This window comes from Triticum dicoccoides, chromosome 3A (assembly GCF_002162155.2).
Source record: "Triticum dicoccoides isolate Atlit2015 ecotype Zavitan chromosome 3A, WEW_v2.0, whole genome shotgun sequence".
NCBI classification, from domain to species: Eukaryota; Viridiplantae; Streptophyta; class Magnoliopsida; order Poales; family Poaceae; genus Triticum; species Triticum dicoccoides.
Genome location: NC_041384.1, coordinates 679687390 through 679698478, shown reverse-complemented (window position 1 = coordinate 679698478; position 11089 = coordinate 679687390). Strand labels below are relative to the sequence as shown.

Sequence of the window (11089 nt, the reverse complement as noted above, 5' to 3'; positions counted from 1 at the left end):
TTATTAGGAGTAACACATCAGCTAATGGAGGGGCTAATGTGAGTACTAAGCAACACTGCATACAAGTATAAATAAATAGCATGTGCACACAACAGAGCATGCTTGAGCCTATACTTAGCAAAAATGCACTCCACTGAACTTAATATTCAGCATTCCTACAATGAGCACTACAGTAGGGCATATATGACTAACAAAATTACCATAGACATAACTGAATAACACTAGGCAAACAAGACTCTGTCACTTTCAATGAACACATCCTGTGCATAATCAATAAGGCAAGAAAATTACCAACTCTGCACATGCTAAGAACCTTCTCCCAGTCAATGTTCCTTCAAATGCAACAAGCCTCTCTGATGGCCTCCCATGCTTCTCGCACATCACTATCAGATCTAGCTCAAGACCCTTGTAATCCGGGTCCTCAAGTGAGAAAGGCACCTGCCCAAGCAAAATCCAAGTTGCCATCATGTGCGGAGGACGAGGACAAAGCAAAGCAAATGAAATCCTCACAATAAAGACCACCTACACAGAAAAATCCCCTAATTTTCTAAACCTAACCCTAACCCTAGCTCCAATGGAGTAACTGACCTGGTTGAGCCCATCGGTGGAGGTTTCGGAGTGCATGTACGGGAGGCTTGAGTTGTCACTGTTGCTCTCGTCCTCCAAAACCATGGCTGCGGCGGCGGCGTGTGGCCGCCGGCGGGGGCGGGCGTAGGCGGCGGCGAGGCAGAGAGAAGGAAGAAGAAGGCAGAGCAGAGCGGGGGGGGGGTGCGTGGGTGAGTGGGGTTTGGCTCAAACGCACCAGCCGCGCCTAAACGGTGCGACCCGGGGCTCGTCCGAGTCAGCGCGCGGGCACGCGCTCACTGGCCAGCGTGGCACCTGACGGGTGGGCCCAACCGGCCAGATTCCCTATCAATACGTATAAAACACACTTTTAGCCTCTTTTGCAACGTCTCGCCTCAAACTTGGTACTAACACGTAAAAATTACCAATCTTGGTACCAATCTGCTTCCAATGCCCTAATTGTGCTACTTCTGTGCAATTTACTCCTAGTTTACACTTGATCACTTCATACATGCCATTGAGCTTTTGCGTCCTGTGTCATCCCGTCAGCTTCGTGACCACCAGATTCTCTAAGCACTAGAATAATCATGGCATCATGCCACCAGCTAGACACAAAGCAAGATAACTGAAAGACAGCAAGCATCACTTCTTTTTCTCTCAACTTTTTCAAAGATCACACACACATTCCTTGTCTCTCCTCTCTGCCTAATCCCTGGGTACTCTTACACCCCAGAATTAACCAGCTACAATGTGAGAAGAGAAGACACTGGAACCGATTCTTCTTCCTTCTCTTCTTCTTCCTCTTACCTCTGACCCTAATTAATAACAAGACATAATTAAGCAAGCATGGTAGCACAAAGCATTACATATCCTTAATTCGGACGTAATCTTCTCTTGCATGTTGCATCTTGCAGCTCCAAGGAGGTTAAGCAAGGTTGATCGTGCATGGTCGCCTATCGATCGGTGTCGAAGAAGCTCTTGCCTTCGAGCTTCCTCTGCCTCTTCACCCTAGCAATGAAGTCATCCACCCTCTTCTCTAGCTCCTCCCCCCCCCCCTCACGCTCCTCCTCCTCCTCCTCCTCCTCCTTTTCCCTCTCCTTCTCTCCCTCCCAAACTGCTTCAACCGAAGCACACTGATTAGAGAACGCCACCGTGGTAGTAGTCGTCTTTGTGGTCATCGGCATGGCACTCCTCTTCACGTACTCCTCGTGGATGTTGTCGACATCCATGATGGAAGCGGGCTGGCTCTTCAGAGCTAGCCTAGACTGGGCGATGAGGAAGGCGACGATGAGGTTGTCGGCGACGAAGAGGCACTTGGGGCTGAGCAGGAAGGCCGTGGCCAGGTCAGGGAGGGTGGTGAGGACTGGGGAGGAAGGTGACGAGGAGCAAGCAGAGCCTAGGAACCAGGCAAAAACATGTTTTAGAGCACCTGCTCTCAGGCCCTTCTTATCTAGCCATCCATTCCCCGCATGGCGATTCGTGTAAATACATTTCTTTTTTTGTTCCTCTCATATAGAACATGTCTTGAAGTCAAACCTTTGTAGAACGACAAAGCTTTCTAACTAGAATCTAGGATAACACTTTTAGATTTTTTGGTCAAACATAAATATACAAAATAAGTTTTGTTTGATTAAAAAAATTATTTTTAGTATTTATGTCAGACCAAAGATTCTGAAAGATTTATCCTAGATTATAGTTAGAAAGCTTTGCCGCAAGCTTTGCCGCACTGCAAAGGTTTGAACTTCAAGACATGTTCTATATGAGAGAAACAAAAGGGAGATAATTTCATGTAGAAAGTTAGTTGATGGCATAGATCTTAAAGCGACATTGAAGGGTCAGCCTAGCAGGGCCGGGGTGTAGGTGCTCAAAAAAATCTGCGTCCGGGAACCAGGCAGGGCTGGTGAGCAGCAGGCAGAGGAAGCCACAGGTGGCCATCAGGTACGGTGCGAGGGTAGGGAGCAGCTGATGCTGCTTCTTGTTCCTCCTGTATTTCCTCATGCCCCTGATCTTCTCTATGTTTTTTTTTGCGGGGAGCAGCTGATCTTCTCTATGCTGATGGGGTCCATTTCTTGGACTGCAGTTGAGTAGTCAAGCTCTTGCAATGGACAGCACACAAGAGACCTGATGAGGCTCAAGAAGCTATGGCCGCAATGAGGGGGGATGCTGGCCATGGAAAGGCAGAAGAGAGGGGCCAACCAACCATGCAGGGACACAGATCTTCGCAAGAACGAACTGCCAGGTTTCACATTTTACACGAATGTCATCTGGTGATTAAATTTTACAAGCTAAGAAAACATTTGTCAAAGTTTCACACAAAAAAGATTTCATTTTTTGAACCTTTTCTGTTTTTATTGTACACCTGAGCTCGGGATTAGAACATCACTTTCGATATATTGTGCAGTACTATCGCCTGTCCGAATCAGCAGCCGGAAAAGCGCTCCCCGGCAGCATCTACAAGTGGTTGGGGTCCCATCACTCGTGATAAAACCACCACTCAGAATAGTACCCTCCGTATTTATATTTAACTCAAAACCCACTGCATCTTTTGGTCTTGCGCCATTGATAAATCCCAAGAAAAAAAGCTGCATGTGCATATGAAGATATGCTGATATGCAGGCAGTCGGTAGTCTTTTTTGCCACTATTATGATGCCTGCACATTCAGCATTGCGTGTCATCTTATTATTTTACTGTTGACATTTGAAATGAAAAGGGAGAAAGCCTTTGGATCAACACCTGCGTCACCTTTTCATGTCTCCTCTTTTAGTTCTTGCTGGCAGGATAATATAGCTATTATTATGATGATGGCTGAACAATCAGCATTGCGTGTGATCTTCTTATTTTATCAGTAAAGAAAGAGAAAAAAAAGCTTTGGATCAACAACTGCGCCATTTATTTATGTCTCCTCCTTTACTTCTTGCTGGCAGGATAATGTGACTACTAATATTATCAATGGAAGTATGAAACCATGACTCTACTTTTAATTCTTGCTGGTAGTACAATAGAACCATTATTTCCATCACTAATTTTCCGGATTATTTACTGTGAAAGGGCGACCGGTCATTTAGCAGCTGATCTGAAAGTACATTCATGCATGTGTCAACCTCTAGTTTACACTTGATCACTTCATACATGCCACTGAGCTTTTGCGTGCGTCCTGTGTCATCCCGGCAGCTTTGTGACCACCAGCTAGACACAAAGCAAGATAACTGAAAGACAATAGGCATCATCACTTCTTTTTCTCTCAACTTTTTCAAAGATCACACACACATTCCTTGTCTCTCCTCCTCTCCGCCTAATCCCTGGGCATTTGCTACGCCTCAGAATTAACCAGCTACATCGTGAGAAGAGAAGACACTGGAACCGGTTCTTCTTCCTCCTCCTCTTCTTCTTCCACTGACCCTAATTAATAACAAGACATAAAAAGCAAGGATGGTAGCACAAAGCATTACATATCCTTAATTTGGACGTAATCTTCTCTTGCACGTTGCATCTTCCAGCTCCAGGGCAAATCAGATCATGCATGGTCACCTATCGATCGGTGTCGAAGAAGCTCTTGCCTTCGAGCTTCCTCTGCCTCTTCACCCTAGCAATGAAGTCATCCACTCTCTTCTCCAGCTCCTCCTCTCCCTGCTCCTCCCCCTCCTCCTCCTCCTTCTCCTTCTCTCCCTCCCAAACTCCTTCAACCGAGGTGCCATGATCGGTGAACACCACCGTGGTAGCTGTCGCCTTAGCGGTCATCGGTGCGACGCTCCTCTTCACGTACTCCTCGTGGACGTCGTCGACATCCACATCGGAAGCGAGCTGGCTCTTCGGAGATAGCCTAGACTGGGCGATGAGGAAGGCGACGATGAGGTTGCCGACGACGAAGAGGCACTTGGGGCTGAGCAGGAAGGCGGTGGCCAGGTCCGGGAGGGTGGTGAGGATGAAGGAGACGAGGAGAGAGCACAGCCTGGGGAACCAGGCAGCGCTGGTGAGCAGCAGGCAGAGGACGCCACAGGTGGCCACCAGGTAAGGTGCCAGGGCAGGGAGCAGCCGCTGCTGCTTCCTGTTCCTCCTGTACTTCCTCATGGCCCTGATCTTCTCTATGCTGATGGGGTCCATTTCTTTGGACAGCAGTCAAGCTCCTGCAATGGAAAATGTATGCAGCTGAAGAAGCTGGTGCGGAGGCCTGAGGGGGAGGCAGGGTGGTGAAGGGTTTTATATGTGGCTTGAGAGGGGGGCTGGCCATGGAAAGGCAGAAGAGAGGGGCCAACCAACCATGCAGGGACACAGATCTCTATCCTACTGGTGGTAGAGATGCATGATGCTTTTGCACTTTGGGATTTCATAAACAAATGAATGAAATTGGTGTGTTGTGGGTGGGGGCATTTCTCTGTCAGAAAAGATATATGGTGGCTGTCTGCCTTCTCTTGCCCCTCTCTTTTCCTTTCCCTCCCTTGCTCTGCTTTGGGCCCCCTTTGCTCTCTCATGATCCTGATCCCTGGACTTTTGGTGACCTGGATTTATACAACTTTGGATGCCTCCAAAACTCCATGTATTCAAGCTCTTGCTCACTGCAGATGATCTACAGTAACAAGCTGTCACAAAACATGTAGAATTAATCACTTAAATGGACATGGATAAGCTTCACAGGCCACAGCTATGTCATGTACCAATAGTTGGCAAGTATGACCTCTCTGGCAGTTATGAACTCATGGTAGAGGATGGATGATTCACCTTCAGAACCAGTAGTGGCAAGGGTTGCTGAAACTTTCTGCTCATGTGGTATGCATTCTAGAAACTAGACCCTGGTGGTACAGACGTACAGTTGGTGCAAGTGCACATGAAGTTGTTGGTTTGGATTCTCTAGAAGAGGTCCTTGTGTCAGGAGGTCATGTTGCCATGACCAAGTGCTCAACTGTACTTCCAGTCTGGAACTCAAACCCAACAAGTTGGTAATTAGCAACTTTAGTGAATTTGCTATGAAAGCAGACGATCGTACCGAGTCGCATAAATAGTACCAAGTTGCGTAGTAAACTCTGACCGAAAGGGATCATCATGTGATAAAAGGGCAATGGCTTTCAATTAACTGGTGGCCTAAAGAAACAAAAGACCGGTTAAGCAAGAAGCCAAGATTAATACACAACAGTCTACGACGCTAAAAAGTTTCTACCCGAATATGTTTGCACTAGGACCATCTGAATCATATAGTAGCCTTTCAGTAACCATGTTCCATGTTTTCCTCTAGTAAACTAATGCAACACGGGGGTTCAAGTTAGATCCTGAGATCTTGTGTTTCTATATCAAATCAAAGGTAAACTGAGGAGGTGAGGATTAAGAACTGTATACTCTCCTAATTTCATAGAAAGGATGTCCTCTATCTATGACCGTCGCATCGTTCGAACACGGAACATCCAACACAAACTTGGCGTCTTATACCAAAACAGTCTGCAAGTTGCAACTACCGCTTGCGTCAAATAACCGAAGACTTGATGGCTAAGGAAAGATGGGGTTAGGCTCACTTCAGTCCAGTCCAACAAACACTAGTGCAGTGCAGTAGTGCCCATTATCTCCTTCCCCCAAGGACCCAGCTTCTCTCTTTAACAAGACTGGTGAGGTGCCTGTTAATTGAGTGCAAGTGTGCCAGTGTGACTGATCAGTCTTGACTCTTGGGCATTGGGCAAGCCACCAAGTAGGCACCACAAAGGTGTTTGTTTGTCCCTGCAATTTGCCTGTCATGGCAATATGCCATGCATTGCAAGACAGGAATGGTTCTGGAATTATGGTCTCCACACCAGCAAAATGCGCTTTACTCTCATAATTGAGCAGATGAAAGGAGCCCAATGCTTGACAAAAGATTATTATTAGCAGTTGGTGGATCCATATTAGCTTTACTATTATGTGGTGTGGAGTGTGGAGTCTGTGTGAAAAGGAAGAACTTGAGGTAAGCATGGCTGCATGGGTGATGGCTGGATGATTCCATTGGTGCCCTCCTACCCTGAAACACAAAGTTCTCTCTTGAAGTCCATTCATGGGGTGAAGGTTGGAAGTGCTTTCTTGGTTATTAGCTTTGCCCGCTCTCTTTAGATGAACAAGGCTCTTTCAACAATGCAGAGAAGTTCCATTCCCCAATTAGAAGATCCTTGAGATCTCACGAGCTTCAGACGCAGGATCTGCACCTAACAGATGATTCTTCAAGTGCTTTAGCTATTGGTGCAAGGCTGCAAGCCCGTATCTACACTTTGTTATATACATTATCTAGGGGGACTAAGGTAGTTACAAGAAAATAGACAGGGGCACATCAAGGAATTCTTCATCTCATTCCTTATTTGTAGTTTTACACTAAAATCCAGTGTTAAGCAGCTCTATACAGCAAACAAATGGAATTATGCAAATGGGATTCTTGCAAAAAATATGTATGGGTTTTAGTTTTTATGCCCACTATGTATTACTGTCAGCAAGAAATGACTGAAATTAATTCAATAAAGTTGCATCGAGCAGGTCAACACTGTCTTCTACACCGTGAACAGACAACCATTTTCATGAATTTGGTTTACAGAATCATAGTAGAAAAACTCATGCTTGCCAGGTCAATTCTGATATTTATGAGAAAAAATATATGGATAATACGCTTAGATCTCAGTAATAATCTACTCAACAAAGTAGATCACGCAAAATCACTGATGGATATGCATTCTAGAAATCAACCATCATGAAAAGAACATTTGAAAGGTCCTAGAAATGTGACAAGAGATAAAGAGATGGCACCAAGGGCTCGGTGAATCTGCAGTACAGCCATTTCAGACACTGCACATGCTTAACTCATCTAAAGTTATTGGTTTCCTAAGGTTATTGACCCAATGTATGGCAACAGATCATATTGTTGCATTACTTTAATGAACTTTGATGCCAAGGGTGAGGGTAATGAAGCAGTATTTATTCTGCAAGTTGCATCATTATCATCGGCATATGTAACTGGGAAAACAAACTGTGACTTAAAATGTGTCAGATGGCTCCCAATACTGTGTTAATAGGCCCTGTCAGCATGGTAATCTTTGGGTGTCAAAAGAGACCACGACACATGATTTTAGACTTATTGGTACCATGCAATGCCAATACTGATTCCTTTTCAAGATTCCACACGCGAGAAGCATATGGGGACACTGAAAGAGCAAAAAGATCCAGTAATTGACATACTTTGTGTCCCTCTCCATCATCCAACTTGCACAAAGCTTGTCGAAAAACATGGTGGGCTCTCAATAATGCTTGTCTTGGCACCATCGTTCACCATTGCTGCTAGCTCCTGGGTTATAGGATGGCACAGAGAAGAGAGAGTAAACAAGGATCATGCTTCTTGATTCCATTGCCCTTTCCTTTTCTTTGTGTTGTTTCTTTGATGAAGACTTGTGGCCTTAGAGTCGAGAAGGCAACAAAAGGGTCCCATCTACCCTTTGGTAGGCCAATTTTATTTGACAAAAAGCCCACCTGAGCTCTATCATGCCCCTCCATGCTTTGCTTGAGCATGGCTGATAGACTAAACCATGAGACACAAAAGAGGGGCCAAAACACTATAGAAATGCCCCTTTCTATATTTCTTGTTGGGCAGATAATCAGCACCTAATCCATAAGGTTCCATAAAACAAAACCTAAACTTCCTTGTTTTATCTCTAATAATTAGGTGTGTGGCGTATTTGCTGCCCTATGAGACACAAAAGAGAGGCCAAAATACTAAAGAAATGCACCCTTACTATATTTCTTTGTTGGATAGATAATTAACACCTAATCCATAAGGTTCCATAAAACAAAACCTAAACTTCCTTGTTTTCTCTCTAATACTTAGCAGAACTAGTGTCTGCTACTACTATTTTTGCCTTTTTGTTTTCACCAAATGTAATGTTACCATCTCTAAATATTGACAAATCAATTTACTTTATCAGAAATTTATGTTTCTCAAGGTAGCCATAATAGACATAAATGCAGGGAATCTGGTTGTCTTGCATGCACCAACTAGACTAAAACCGTTTAGATCCCTACACACCAAAAGAAACTTTTCTGCAAAGGGAGCCTCTGGAAAGTCACTCCTAATACGACCTTAACCAGATAACACACCCCAGTAATGATTGTTTGGATTCATTGGCACCATCACAATATTACGTGGAGTTTGTGGGAAGTTGGCCTACCTGTTCCCGGAAGTGTAATATCCCGAAAACACAATATAGACAGGACACAGCTAAAATTTAAAATGAAGCTGGAGTGCTGAACTTGCATTCATCTTGCAGTTGATGATTTACATTTGAGAAAGATTTGTCAAGCATGGATTTTGTAAAAAGAGAAATACATTACAGTAAACCTATCAGCAGTCTGCATTGACCTCAACACTTGCATCTGCAGCTGCCAATACCAATTCTGGTTCATAAGTTCCCTCTGCTCTGGCCTTCAAGCGTTCGCGCTGCAAGCGGAAGTTCTCTCTCTTCCTTGCTCTGTAACTGTTTGGGTTCTCAGGCTGTTTCTCATATGGGTAGACGCTTACCTGTAAAAGAAAATAACAGCATATTCATATATCTGGTATTCCGCTGAAACCCAACTAGATCCAGTAACTAGTGACTCTGACCTTTTTCCTGTCCGGTCCATATTTCTCAAACTTGACAAGTCCATCAATCAAGGAAAAGAGGGTGTGATCCTTGCCCATTCCAACATTATTTCCAGGATAAACCTGAAAAGTTCAGCATACATGCAAATAAGAAAACGCAAAACATGGAGACACGTTTGGTTGCGGCTTATAAAATGTGCACTTTTCGTACACCAATGTGAACCTACTTTATGAATAGTGCATGGTCTCAAAAGACCGAAAGTCATGTTAAACTCACGGTTCAGGTAAATAGCACAAAAGTTGGGAAGGAAATTGCATTTGCACACTGAATGATCACTCAGAACAGATAAAATTACTATGTACACAGAAAGTATTCCCTTTTTTTCTGCCCTTGCAGAATTTAGACTTGGTAGATATCAGTGCCCATTGCTTCTGAAGAGTGTAGTAATTCCTTTTTCTAGAAAGTGGAAGCTTTATTGCCCCGGCTCTGCATCGATGATGCATAAAGCCAATTTATTACAGGAGTACTATGCGCTCCGAAAGTACTATTGTCTGCCCTTTCAGAATTTAGACTTGGTGGATATCGGTACCCACGGCTTCTGAAAGAGCATAACTAGAGGCCACCATACTTGCAAGCTTGTACTACATGTGGCCATGTAAAGAGTGACATACTCCCTCCGATCGGAAGAAAGTGTCCCAGCTTGAGCGGAGGGAGTAGCAATTAAAGTCTCTTTACAACATGGTCATCGCCATGGTTTTATCTAAACGAATGAATAGTCATGCCACTCACAACATGGTCATTGCCAATTTACCACCACATAGTCATGCACTCATGCCATTCACAAGTACTCCCTCCGTTCCAAAATAGATGGCTCAACTTTGTACTAACTTAACAAAGTTGAGTCATCTATTTTGGAACGGAGGGAGTATGAAGTAAGCATTCAACCAAGATAACATGAATATAGCAGCTTCTAAGCTGCTACCTGCAAAATGATTAGCTGACTAGTGACTACAGATCACAGGTGCGAGTTCCTTTTGAAATGAATGGATGATGCTTGCAGTAGTATACAGCTAAAACAGGGACCAAACATTATACTCTGAACAAGTAGGTTCGTACTTTTGTCTGACAGAAAAAACTGAAAATGTGGACAATGCCAGAGCCAGCAGGAACCGCTGAGCGCCGCAACGACGATGACAAGCACACCTAATCTAAGCCCTGTCATTCCCTGACCTGTAGTATACACAGTCTTGCCTCACCACAATCCAATCTCCACAAATCCCCTAGCACTGAAAATCAATTTCGTATCCCGAAGTACTAGTACCGCACAGTATTTAGTTTTTAGTTATGTACACTAGCATTTCACCGGAATTCCCCATTGTGCACCAGTCAGAAGCGCCTTACTCACTGACAGGAGCCGAGAGCAAGCGGGAGGGAGAATGGACGGGGCGTACAGACAGACAGGAGCAGAGAGGGAGACCTTGGTGCCGCGCTGGCGGATGATGATGGCGCCGGGCTTGGCGAGCTGGTCGCCGTAAATCTTGACCCCGAGGCGCTGGCCCTTGGAGTCCCTGCCGTTCTTGGTGCTTCCGGCCCCCTTCTTGTGCGCCATCTGGATGGTCAGCCCGCGCGCCGGCAGCGTCGCCACGCCCACGCCCCCGGTGGTGCCGCCGGGGAGCGCGGCGCGGTCGCCGCGGAGGAAGGAGGAGGAGGACGCGAGGGACAGGCCCTTGAAGGCTCCCACCAGCGTGAACGCCATTTCTGTCGCTCGGAGAAACGCAGCAGCAGCAAGCCAGCAACGGCAGCAGACACTCTGCGCAGGGGAAAGAAGATGAGGTGATAAGGGTGGGGTCGTGGGCCGTCAGTGGGCTGAATGTACTGGGCTGCACGCTAGGTTTGAGCCTGGTGTGAAGAGCGCTGCGCGCGCAGCTGCAACCCAGCAGGCCCTGGCCAGCAA

General features: G+C 45.5%; 2 protein-coding genes and 1 pseudogene across 2 annotated transcripts; all 3 read right to left on the bottom strand.

Annotated features, from left to right (window-relative positions):
* Nucleotides 1-1091: 1091 nt before the first annotated feature.
* LOC119272845 lies at nt 1092-2630 on the bottom strand (annotated as a pseudogene).
* A 1138-nt stretch (nt 2631-3768) lies between these two features.
* LOC119270142 lies at nt 3769-4751 on the bottom strand. The gene has a single exon (XM_037552111.1). The coding sequence runs from the start codon at nt 4664-4666 to the stop codon at nt 4094-4096; it is 573 nt and encodes a 190-aa protein (XP_037408008.1). The 5' UTR covers nt 4667-4751; the 3' UTR covers nt 3769-4093.
* A 4024-nt stretch (nt 4752-8775) lies between these two features.
* LOC119270140 (50S ribosomal protein L27, chloroplastic-like) lies at nt 8776-10949 on the bottom strand. The gene is made up of 3 exons (XM_037552110.1): nt 10613-10949; nt 9156-9257; nt 8776-9074 (listed from the first exon to the last, which is right to left on the bottom strand). The coding sequence occupies exons 1-3, from the start codon at nt 10889-10891 to the stop codon at nt 8898-8900; spliced, it is 558 nt and encodes a 185-aa protein (XP_037408007.1). The 5' UTR covers nt 10892-10949; the 3' UTR covers nt 8776-8897.
* Nucleotides 10950-11089: the final 140 nt, after the last annotated feature.

What these genes read in the sequence shown, in the direction of transcription:
- LOC119270142 (XM_037552111.1), bottom strand. Translation starts at nt 4,666, where the DNA reads ATGGACCCCATCAGCATAGAGAAGATCAGGGCCATGAGGAAGTACAGG.
- LOC119270140 (XM_037552110.1), bottom strand. Translation starts at nt 10,891, where the DNA reads ATGGCGTTCACGCTGGTGGGAGCCTTCAAGGGCCTGTCCCTCGCGTCC. An exon ending in TCCGCCAGCGCGGCACCAAG is followed by an intron (nt 9,258 to 10,612) that starts GTCTCCCTCTCT and finishes TGAACTTTTCAG; the next exon opens with GTTTATCCTGGAAATAATGT. An exon ending in ATGGACCGGACAGGAAAAAG is followed by an intron (nt 9,075 to 9,155) that starts GTCAGAGTCACT and finishes TTTCTTTTACAG; the next exon opens with GTAAGCGTCTACCCATATGA.